The sequence below is a fragment of the Ursus arctos genome, unplaced genomic scaffold, assembly GCF_023065955.2.
Source record: "Ursus arctos isolate Adak ecotype North America unplaced genomic scaffold, UrsArc2.0 scaffold_24, whole genome shotgun sequence".
Classification (NCBI taxonomy): domain Eukaryota; kingdom Metazoa; phylum Chordata; class Mammalia; order Carnivora; family Ursidae; genus Ursus; species Ursus arctos.
This window is the reverse complement of record NW_026622919.1, coordinates 14,441,277-14,453,509: the sequence shown is the minus strand read 5'-3', so window position 1 is coordinate 14,453,509 and position 12,233 is coordinate 14,441,277. Positions and strand designations below refer to the sequence as shown.

At 47.1% G+C, this 12,233-nt stretch overlaps 1 protein-coding gene across 3 annotated transcripts in view; it reads right to left on the bottom strand.

Annotated features, from left to right (window-relative positions):
- The window catches only part of ERN1 (endoplasmic reticulum to nucleus signaling 1), a 76,410-nt gene that overhangs the window by 21,445 nt on the left and 42,732 nt on the right, over positions 1–12,233 (bottom strand). For all 3 annotated transcript variants that reach the window (XM_044389131.3, XM_048225511.2, XM_048225506.2), the window contains exons 3-9: positions 11,434–11,467; positions 10,382–10,454; positions 6,243–6,315; positions 3,717–3,839; positions 2,441–2,542; positions 1,348–1,609; positions 23–101 (exon numbers count right to left, since the gene is read on the bottom strand). In XM_044389131.3, coding sequence (XP_044245066.2) covers positions 23–101; positions 1,348–1,609; positions 2,441–2,542; positions 3,717–3,839; positions 6,243–6,315; positions 10,382–10,454; positions 11,434–11,467 — 746 coding nt within the window. The remainder of the gene's footprint in view (positions 1–22; positions 102–1,347; positions 1,610–2,440; positions 2,543–3,716; positions 3,840–6,242; positions 6,316–10,381; positions 10,455–11,433; positions 11,468–12,233) is intronic.

Below are 12,233 nucleotides of genomic sequence, written 5' to 3'. Positions count from 1 at the left end.
AAGCCCCCCAGAGAAGACTTACCACAACGGCAACCCCCTCGTGAACCATGGAGGGGGAGGCATACAGGCTGGTAGAGTATTTCCCAACATACAGGGTGGGCCTAGGAGACAAGCAGAAACACACAGTCCAGTCATCTAATTTCTGCATCCCACAAAAGGGGCTTTTCTGGAAAGAAGTATCCTAGCCCCAAATGCTGAAATCCCGAGCAGTGAAGGCAGGGCTACCGTCCTGGGAACTGGACTGCAGGCCCCAGCTGTCCCTCCCTGCCTCCAGAGGTATGCACAAGTCATCTAACTGCCAGCCCTGCTTTCCTCGTCTGCCAAGGGCAGGGCTGCGCTGGACCATCCCCTCGTCCACCTGCAGAAAGAACCACGGACAGTGCTCACCCGGGAAAGACTAAATGCTTGCAACCACTGCACAGCCGCTGATATGGCCCTGGCCAAGGCCCGCTCTGACAACCGAGCTGCCATTCTGTCTCGTGATTCTTTGGGAGTCTAGGGGTTCTACAGAAGCCCTAAGAAACAGCTGCTCTGAGGTGGGTGACTACAGCAAAGGGGCACACAGACAGTTCCAAACTGGGTGAGGCTTCTGCTCCCCCAGCTGGTAGACTATCCCTGCCTGGGGCATTGAGGGGTTGGCGGGGGTGGGGGTGGGTGGGTCCGGCTTCGTCTGTGGGGTTAGCGTGAAAAGGCAGGAGCTGCACCTCCAGACCCTTGTGGTTGCCGTCAAAAGACAGTTTGGGGTTAGTCGTCCACTAAATTCTTGAAACCTCTCTCAACAAACACCTTACGTGTGAAAGGGGCAGTACAACTTAGAAAGCACCCTCACAGTCTCATCTGCTCTCTCTGCAGCTCTGCAGAGCGGGACACGGGGATTCAGCAAGGCCAAGGACCAAGTTCAGGTTGCTCACAGGTGGGGGTGGCGAACACAAGCCTGCTGAGTCTCAGGCATACACGCGTTAATACTCTTTTCCTGATTTTGGACACGAATATCTTATAGTAAGAATTCAGAAAATCCCGAAAGTTAAAAAGTAAAGATATCTCTTGCCCTCCTTCCAGCTGAGACAGATCCAAATTGTACTGTGGTTCTGTATCAGCAGTCTCTTATCCCTGTCCATAATTTTGATTTATTTAATATTCGAGAACTCTGAGGCATCATGGGAGGCCCCAGTTCTTATACACATTATGAGCTTTCCAACTGAGCCAGTCCCGGCTCTTTATACACCTCGTGGCTTCCGAGAGGTGTGCCCTCCGCCATGGCGTCCTGTAGACGCTCTGCCATGCTGCAGCGGGACTGGGACGTCTGGGTCCCGGCTGCCCTCTTCTGCCCCAGGTCCCCTGACTCACGTCAGCTTGCTCTTGGCCTCCGTCTCCTTGGGGAACGGGTACTTCCACTTGGTGATGCGGCCCACCTCCCCAGACATGAAGGTCAGGTAGCGCAGGGTCTCCACAGCGACGTTGATGTGCATCACCTTCTTCAGACCCTCCCGCTGCCAGACGTAAAAGGCCACCACGGGGGAAGCGTAGTTTTGGATCCACAGGACGTCGCCAGATTCACTGTCCACGGTCACCACCAGCCCATCGCCGTTGGACACAAAGTGGGACATCTCTGTACAGATCAAATACACAAAGCATGCGGTCTCACCCCGTCTTGTGACCACATCCTCTCCCTCCTGGCAAGCGGCAGTCACTTAGCTAAAGGCAACACGACTTCTGGAGTATTCTCAGATACCCTCCCGACAAGTTCACTTGTTTCCATGAACCCGCGCAGGCTCTACAACATCAGGACAGTGGGAGCTGCCTGCCTTATAAACAGGACAGGACCACTCTGTGGAAGGCAATCTACTTGGTGAGATATGCAATTGGGGAGAGTCAGTAGTGAGGAGGAGCGAGCCAGGGGGGAGCCTAGGACTCTGATACTGTATGGCAATTGTGTCAAACCCACTGATGGAGCTGAAAGGTAAAGCTGACCACTGACACGGTCCACATCTGCCCACAGAGGAGATTTCTGTCAGACTTTCAGGTATCAGTGTTCAGATGGCAAAATTGGCTTTCAGTTTTCATTTGGGTGCGGGGAATGTTTACGAGAGAAATAAACAAGGGGAGGAGTCACATTTAGGGGGTGGGTTGTTCACGTCACAGAGGATACTTGGTTCTGCTTCCCATGGGCTTGTGGTACGTTCCTTCTGGGCCACAGAGAGACTCAACAAGGCGCATCCTCCCGCCTCTCAGGCTAAACTCCCCACCCATTCTACCACGGTCCCCCTCGACACTTCTCACCCAGGCCCCTGCCTTCAATACTGACTGTCTCAAAGCCTTGGAAAGCCCAGAAGCTGGCTGCCAAGAGTGCCTTAAAAGAAATTCCAGCGTTTGGGAGTGCTGGCTTCCCACCAGTCACACGTACCCAGCCAGCCTTGCAGAGCCACCCGGGAGCACTTACTGTATTCCCCGTCGTCCTCAGGCAGCGAGGCTGCGTAGTCGAAGTAGGTGGCGTTCCACCGGAGCTCTCGGGTTTTGGTGTCGTACATGGTGATGGTGTACTCTGGAGAACACACACCAGCCTGTTACCTGCAGGGGCCACAGCACCTGCTGAGGTGCCGACCTTACCTACATTGCAACAGACAGAGCCTCCCTACGTCATGTGTAGTGTCCAGGCCATCAGTGGGAAAGAGGAAGGCCACGTGGACGGGAACTGAAGTCCCAGACACGAGTGAACCTGGCTGACAGCATGTGGAGCAGGGACAAGCCACTTGCACTGTGTCCTTGAACTCATGACTCACAGAATCAATATCACTGTGTTTACTTACTTTTTTTTTTAATTGCACATCACTATTTTATCTTTTTAATCACAGTGTCGTTTTACACCACCTAAGTGATGGGGTGGTTTAGCATGTAGCAATAGACAGTTGACGTTAGAAACTGGTACCTAGAAGTGGGATAGGGCCATGACAACACACAGAAATGTGTGGCATTGGCTGGGACAAGGTGGCAGGGGGAGGCTGGCAGGCTGGCATGGAGACCGAAGGAGCGGTAAGGGAACTGCTCCTGGAAGCTGCAAAGGGGTGGCCCAGGTTACACTGTGGTGACACTACTAGTAAGACCAGGGTTTGCAGTAACTTGGAAAGGCGCAAGAAAGCACCTAACGACCTCGTGGGTCTGGCTGAGGAGATCTCCAGGCAGAAGGCAGAAAGTGCCAAGCAGTTTCTCTTAGCTGCACAGGATGTAATGCGAGACAGAGAGGCTGAAGAAGAAACCAATCCGTTTTCAAGCTGAATACAGAGAAAACAGAGAGGGGCCAGGACTGATGCTCCAGCTGCAAGACAGTCTCACTGTAAAAAACAGCCTCAGAGTCAAGATCAGATCAAGGCCAAACAGGTGCACACCTGCTGGAGAGGGACCCACTGCTGAACGTCTTTAAAAACAGCGATGCTTATTCTGGGAACTGATTGGAAAATGTTTAAGTCTGGGAAATACAGCCAGGGAGGAGGCAAGAGGTCGTGGCTGCATAATGGAAGCTTTGTGTTAATCCCTCAGGCCACGGGGAGCCATCGGAGGTCTTCTGAAGGGGAACGATGCGGTAAAATCTGTGTTCAGAGAAGACAGCTCTGGCCACCTTCTAGAGAATGAAGCCCAGGATAGAGGGCCAGGGGGGAGGCTACTTCACGTTTTTTTTTTAGAACGAGGCAGGTTGTACACAAGAGAAGGTCCCTCCTTACCTGTTCGCCCAAGATACAGCAAAGAGGTTGATGGGCAGAGACTGTCTGCAAAGGCCGATGACAAAGTCTGCTGCTTCTCCCCAGTCAGAAGATCGATAACGTACCAAATGTCCTGCTTTTTACCTGAAAGGTCACAAGGATACACTGTGGTTTACACTCACCCCATATGGGAAAAAACGTGTCTCTGCCAAACTAGCAGGCCAAGATGTTTTCTGTGCTGACAGGCCCGGAGTTCTCCTGATGTTGGAGACATTTCTATGATGCTCCAAGGGTGACAAGGCGAATGCTACTGCGCAGATAATAAAACTTCTTGGCCCACTGGGTCTTATCATAACTTAATAACCTAATGATGGTTTAAAAATGTCTTCAAACCTAATAACCTAATAAAACTCACAGATTTCATTGCTTCGATGAGTGGCCTTAAATATGAAAAGCCTGGTCTCTGAAGGGCAATCCTTCTCCCACAGACTAGGATCTATATAAATAGAGAAATGCACCCAGGGGTTCACCTGTCTGGTAACCATCATTCATAGATCTCCACACCCCTACTAAGGAGCCCACATGTAAAGAGGATCTACAGTGACGGTATATAACTAGAATTAGCTAGTACCTGGGACTGGGTAGTAGAGTTGGCTGCAACCTGGTGCTAATGAGGCCAAACTTATCTCAGCCCAGGACCCCAGCCAGTAAGTTATTCCCCAGCCACACACACTACACCCCACACCTCAGTTGGCGGGTTAAATGGTATGAACAGGTAGACAGCATAGCCAAACAACACTACTGGGAAAACTCACAGCATATGCCTCTACGGTACATACACCAGAGCATCCCACTAATGGTGGGTCGGTAACATGGGCCTCCCATCTGAAAGTCAACACATTCACCACAAGGTATGCATTTCTGTTTTGTAAGGCATGGCCTCTGGTCACTGGGATCTTCCTAACTTATTGGCCAAGGGTCCTATTTCAAGGGACTCTTGGAAGCAGGCTACAGAGATGTTGGGAAGATCACATGTCTGTTACCACAGACCACAGAACAGGGCATCAGAATTTGCTGGAGCTACACTTAGTTCTAACAGATGTAACATACATGCCTAGACTACATAGGTGAAACTTGCCCATGGATGATAACTTTCTGTTCTCAATGACAAAATCTTAATATGAAAAAGATCTGCAGATAGAGTGAAAACATCACCAAATAGCTGTGCCCATGATCCCTTTCCATCTGGCATGACACCATTCTGGTTACTTCGAGGGCCATTACAGTCTGCATAACTCAGCTACATCTTAAAGGATGGATGGATCAGGCAATTGCCACAATTTTAAATATGCTTAATGAACTCACTTAAGAGGGCACCACACAAAGATGATAGAAACACACTATCTTAAATGCATCATAAGTGATGAACCACTGGCAAAAGCTAGAAGCCCAGACAGACAACAGTAACACAGACAGTCAGAAGGTGGTCAGGAGAGGGACACCTGCGTGGCTCAGTCAGTTAAGCATCTGCCTTTGGCTCAGGTCATGATCCTGGGGTCCTGGGATCAAGCCCCACATCTGGCTCCCCGCTCAATGGGGAGCCTGCTTCTCCCTCTGCCCCTCCCCCCCGCTCATGCTCCCACTCTCTCTCTCCCCCTCTCTAATAAATAAATAAAATCTTAAAAAAGAAAAAAAAAAAAAAAGATGGTCAGGAGGGCATGGGGCATGGCCCCGGGGGAGAGAGAGAAAGCCTGTGATGATCACTTCTGCTGAATCTCAAGGCTTGGGGCTTCCTCATCCTGAAGGTGTGAAGGAAGCCACCGCCCCTGTGTCCCAGGCAAAAACTTAAAATCCAGCCTGCACTCGAGGCCCAGAAATATCCATAAAGCTCCTGAGGCATGAACAGGCAATAAGCACTTTCAGTTCCTCAGAAGGAAAGCTGCTATGTAAATACAGGATATTATTACTACCATGATTTCAAGATAAACACAGTTCTCCTTTGTATTACAAATGCATTTTTATTGACATTTTGGCAGCAACATGATAAAAGAAAAGCAGGCGATCTGATGCTTTCAAAGAGGTGACCCCATAGGTATGAAGGCAGCTTATCTAGGCAAGCTGTTAAGTGCTGTTTTATCCAATATTCTGATAGCAGGAAATACTAGGAAAGTCCTATAATTAATAGGCAGAACCTGGCTTCCCTTTCTTGGCTCAGACTATTGTGTTCACTTTAAATTTCATCCAATTGCTTCTGGGTATGTTGCAATCTTTAAATCACAGGGGTAAGTCAACACAGCAGCTAAAAGCTTGTTAAATGAGTAACCATATAAATGGTGTCAAGTCTGCTCCCGAGTGGGGGGGGAACCCTTTCTTAATTGGTCAGCTGATCCTGGCGTGAACAAGCACAACTGAGGCAAGAAAGACCTTTCCCAGAAGGGCTGGTGGGGAGTCACGGCACACCTCTCTCTCCGACGTGCCACTTTCCCAGATTCTGGGACTCATTTCCAAAGAGACCAAAGTTTCAGTGTTGAAAACAGGAGCTCTTACCCATGTAGAGAATTCCATCTGAACTTCGGCATGGGGATGCCTGCACCAACTCTGGGATGGTAAAAGGAAGTTTCTTTAAAAAAAAAAAAAATAAGTTAACCAAGTCTTGTGCAATTATTATAATTTTACTGCACAGTGTTTCTGTTACCCAATTCTGCTAAAAAGAGAGAAGCAGTGTGGATGGCTGAAGGGAGTTTTCCTAACTAGAAACTGAGGAGAAGGGCCGCCCCAGGCTTCCATACCCACTTTCAACAAGCACCCAGCTCCCAGGTCCCCTCCAGGAACACCCTTAAAGTGTCTTTTCCAGAGCACTTCTGGGGAAGACACAAACCTTTTCTGGAAAGACTTATGCAAATATGGGGAGGTTACACAATCTTTGAAATTTGGAGGGGGAGGGGGCAGAAAAAAATTCTCTTGTCTTCGAAAACTGACCCAGAGCCAGCTAGGCTGAGTGGAATGCTTTTCAGAGTGTGGGTGAGCCATGAGATTAATTCTGAAGAGAAGCAACCTCAGTACCCAGCTGAAGTCAGTACCCAGCTGAAGCTTTAAGGGAAAGGAGAAGTCGTCATTATGTGGGTGACCCAGGAGTTTGAGGTGAAAAAAGTCATTTTGATGTTTTCTTCATTAAATAAATAATGCTCTACTGAAAAAACAAGAAAATTAAGCCTTCTGGTATTAAAGCGAAATTACGATAGGTGCCAGGAAAAGAAACTCAAACGCAAAAGAATCCACGTGTTTCAACTGCATGTCATCATCAAACAGGTTCTTCTGAGTCTACAGCTGACATGTGACAAGTTCCTCTGGTTAATGTTTGTTTCGGTATACTTTATTTTTGGAACATTCTGTCTTCTTGAAACTATTCTATAGATACCTGCTTCTACTACACTGTCATCTTTTTCTCCAAAAAAGAAAATATTTCTCTCTAGTTTTAATAAACTGAACTTGAAATAATCCATCATTTGGATTTTCCCATTATCCCCACGTTTAAACTAACTTAGAGAAGGAGAAATGCCACAGAGAGGCTGTCATGGCTGACTGGGTTTTTGCCAGATGTTCTGGAGAATCAGAAAGTCGCTGCGAGGCTTCCAGTCTGGAGCCCAGGAGTCTGCTGAGCGTTTCGACAGGCCTCCTGTTCAAGGCCCAAGCTGGGAAACCCACGGCTCCCGGAGCTGTTAACCCACAACACAGGAAGACGTGAGGGGTGCTGGTCAGAGCATCCTTTGGAAGTTCGAGCTCAAGTCCCAAGTTCCAACATTTGACACTTCGGCCTTAGGCACACTCCTTCACCTCTGTGGGTGAAGTTTCCACGCCTCTTACGTGGGATAATGTCTCTATCCCAGGCGGCTGCTGAAACATGAGACAACTTCCACAGATCGCTGCACACAGTGTCTAGCAAACAGAGCGCTTCCGAAACAGGCTCTGGGGGCGTGAAGGGAAATGCTGACGGTAGGACACGCACACCTGTATGCAAGGCTTGTCTTCCTCCTCCCATCGGTTCCAGCCATGGGTCTCCAGAAGATGAGGTTAAAATATCCCGATCAGACCTTATAGCCACTTATAGTCTAGACCACTGGTTCTCAACCTTGGCTGCACATTCGAAGCACTTGAAGGCTTTGTTTTAAAAAACTTTCTATTGAAGCAGAACATACGAACGGCACTCGGAAGTGTAGAGCTCAGCTCAGTGAAATTGTGCAAAGTGAACCAACCCACGTAGCCAGCATCCACACGAAGCAGCAGGACATTTCCAGCACTCCGAAAGCCTCTTCTTGCCTTCTCTTCCAGTCATAACCTTCCAGGGTAATCATTATCCTAACTTCAAAACAGCATAGACTAGTTTTTCCTGTCTTTGAACTTTATATACATGAATCATTCAGTGTGCAGCCTTTGTTTGTCATCTTTTGTCCAACGTGAGGTTGGTGAGGCTCACCCATGTTGCCGTGGACAGTCACACACTGCTGGTTCTCACTGGTGTAGATTATCAAATTGTATCACTATTCCGTAATTTCTTTACCCTGTCTACTATTGATGCTGTCTGGGCAGTTTTCACTTCTCGGTTATTCTCAGTAACGCTGCAGCACATCCGGGTACCCGTCTTTGGTGAATACACACAGGCATTTCTGTTGGGTACATAATAACCTGGGAAGGATTACTGGGTCATAAGGCTTTACAGATTCTGCCAAACAGTTTCCAAACTGTATATACCAAGCTGCACTTCCTCCAGCAGTGTCCAAGAGCTCTGGTTGCTCCACTCCCCCCGCCAACACCCATTTTGTCTATTTTCCTCATTTTAGCCACTCTAGTGAGCGTGTCGTAGTAGGACACTGTGATTTTTATTTGCATTTCCCTAACGACTAAAGAAGCTGAGTATGTTTCTGTATGTGTTTTGACCATTTGGATAACCTCTGGGTTCTCTTGTTTTTTTAGTCATCTATAGGAGTTCTTTACATATTCTGAATAAGAATCCCTCATTGGAGTTGTATGTGTACTGCAAATACAGTGTGACTTGCCTCTCTAATGGTGTCTCTTAATGGAGAAAAACTCTTAATTTTAATATAATCCAATATATTGATTTTTTTCCCTTTATGGTTAAGTGTGGGGTGTTTCTGTTTTGTTTATCTCATCCTATTTAAGAAATCTTTTCTGTGGTGCCTGGGTGGCTCAATCGGTTAAGTGTCTGACTCTTGGTCTTGGCTCAGATCTTGATCTCATGGGAGTTAAGGAAAGAAAGAAAAGAAAGAAAAAGAAAGAAAGGAAGAGAAAGGGGGGAGGGAGGGAGGAAAGGAGGGAGGGACGGAGGGAGGAAGGAAGGAAGAGGGAGGGAGGGAAAGGAAGGAAGGAAGGAAAAGGGGGGAGGGAGGAAGAGGGAGTGAGGAAGGGAGGGAGGGAGGGAGGGAGGGAGGGAGGGAGGGAGGAAGGAAGGAAGGAAGGAAGGAAGGAAGGAAGGAAGAGGGAGGGAGGGAGGGAAAGGAAGGAAGGAAGGAAGGAAGGAAGGAAGGAAGGAAAAGGGGGGAGGGAGGAAGAGGGAGGGAGGGAGGGGAAGGAAGAGAGGGAGGGGGAAAGAAAGGAATCTTTTCCTATTCTAAGGTTGTGAAGATGTTCTGCTACTTTTTTTTTTTTTAAGTTTTATTTCACATTTCACACTTGGTAATGCCATCTCTCTGAAACTGAGTTTTGTGTGTCTGGTGTGAGGCAGGAGTTAAGAAACTTTTTCATGGACATCCCAGCTGATTCATGCCATTTATTGGAGACCACTCTTCCCACTGCACTGCAGCAACACCCTTGTCATAAATCAGGTGACCACATGTGTGGACCTACTTCTAAATTCTCTTATCTGGGGAGCTTTTAAAAATTGCTGATGACGTGGATCAATTAAATGGAAAATTTGGGATTGGAATCTAGGTTTTTTTTTTTTTTTTTTTTTTTTTTTTTAAGAGTTTTCCAGGTTATTACAATGTGTAGCTGAGGTTGAGAACCACTGGTCTAGATTCTCAAATGAAGATGGGATGGGAATGGAATATCAGCTCCCCATGCTATAAGGGGACATTTGCTGGGGTGGGTGGTGGTGGGCAATGCTTCAAACTACCCTCCACACCCAATTTGAGAATCGCTATTTAGAACAAGTCCTGTTGCTAAAGGGAGTATCACACCCCTTCAGCGTGCTGGCTGGGCAATGGGAACCTGCTGGTCCAGATCAATGTTTCTGAATTCTGGCTGCCATTTAAAAGCTCAATTAGGGGGAGCACCTCAGTGGCTCAGTTGGTTAAGCGTCTGCCTTTAGCTCAGGTCATGATCCCAGTGTCCTGGGATCGAGCCCCCCATCGAGCCTCCCATCGGTCTCCCTGCTCAGCGGGGAGTCTGCTTCTCCCTCTCCATCTGCTCCTCCCCCCTGCTCGTGCTCTCCACTGCCCCGTCTCAAATAGATAGATAAAATCTTTAAAAATAAAAAAAAATAAAAGATCACTTAAAAAGTTTAAAAAAAAAAAAAAAAAAGATAATTGATGCCCAGATCTCACTCCAGACCACCTGAATCACAATCTCCAGGAATTTTTTTTTAAGCTTTCCGGTGATCTCAATGTGTAACAGTTGAGGACCACTGGTCTGGAACCTCTGAAGTACACAAAGAATCTAAATACACTCACCGTCAGGCCTTCATTATTCTTGCCCCCAAGCGTATACAGGCTGCCATCATTGGGATCTGGGAGGAAAGCAGGCCTAGAGATTGAGCAGTAAGTATCAGTGATAAATTATAACCCAGGGCACAGAACAAAATATCAAAGCCATGCAAAGTCATGGTTGGGAGGAAGGGGACATGTGTGTGTATAAGACAATTCCACCCACCACCTTTTCACTTTTAGCCACAAATAAAATATCCCTATGGTGATAGGCTATATTTGAGCAGAAAAAAGCAACCTGCAAGAAAAAATTAATAAAAAACCATAGAAGAGTAAATCATCATTTGGTCAAAGTGCTCTGGACGATGATAAGTAAGTGAAAAAGGACCCACTAAGTCTGCTTCTCAGTTCCTAAGTCAACTGTGTACAGAACTTCAACAATTAATATTTAATAGCGTGGAACAATACCTAAGCAGGTAGGACAAATCTACCTTTAGTGTTCAACAAACATTTATTTTTAAAATGGAGGCAATAAAAGCAGACTCTGAAAGCTTGACAGAGAACATGCCACGGAGATGGATGATGGTCTCCAGTCCGTGGCTTCCCATGAGGCAGACATGAGGTGGCCTTTGGTAAGGTTAACTCTGAACTAGGACTAGGCACTTAGAAACCCCTTGCTGCGTCTCTTCTGTGCTTAGGATGTACCATCATCTGAGCTCTTACAAGGGCCGTAACACATACTCTAGTAGCAGGTCACGTTCATGTTTCCTCTCCATCGTACGACACAGTGAAGAGGGAGAGATCTAAATCCTTTGGTAGGACTTTGGCAGCTTAAGCTCAAAACTCAACTTGGGTTTCATCTCAAGGAAGTCTTTTTAATATCACTGCCTCCCTCCCCCAAGAACTGACCACCCAACACAGGTCATAGCACCTGCAAGACTTCATGGCTCCATCATTCTCATTATACCTTAAGTGTATGCATATATGCACTCCCAGCAGCTAGCTTCCTAAATATTGACTGAATAGTTAAAAACAAAACGAATTAAAGGGGAAGTACTGAAGCAAATCAGAAGACTTACTCTTCCACATGTGTTGGAACCTGCAGAACAGGATCTGTGCGAAAAAACAACAAAGGCATCATCAGACAGACTCTAAAATATCAGGATTCCAAGAAGGTCTCCAGGACAGATTCACAAGTGGTTATCAAAACCTTAAATTTACCAGATAATGTATGTAGAAGGCACTTTGGAAAACACACACCCAGGGGGCACCTGGGTGGCTCAGTTGGTTACGTGTCTGCCTTCAGTTCAGGTCAGGATCTCAGGGTCCTGGGACTGAGCCCCATGTTGGCTCCTTGCTCAGCAGGAGGTCTGCTTCTCCCTCTCCCTCTGCCCCTACCCCTCCTCTTGTACTTGCTCTTTTTCTCTCCAATAAATAAAATTTTAAAAAAGAAAAGAAAAGAAAACATACACCCAAAGACACAGACTGCCACTGAGGCTGGATAGAGAACACAGCAGAATGGAACTGATGTCAAGAAATGTGCACATAGGGGTGCCTGGGTGGCTCAATCGGTTGAGCACCCAACTCTTGATTTTGGCTCAGGTCATGACCTTAAGTCATGAGATCAATCCCCGCATCAGGTTTCCATGCTCAGCACAGAGTCTGCTTGAGGATTCTTCTCTCTCTGCCTCTGCCCCTTCCCTGCTCTCTAAAATAAATAAATCAAGAAAGAAAAGAAAAGAAAAGAAAAGAAAAGAAAAGAAAAGAAAAAGAAGGAAGGTGCACATAATTTGGGGGATGGACAGCAAAGGAAGAACCAGTCACAACCCACTGTGGACAAGGAGTCACAGTGTCACTCTCTGGCACATCAAGGAGTTTT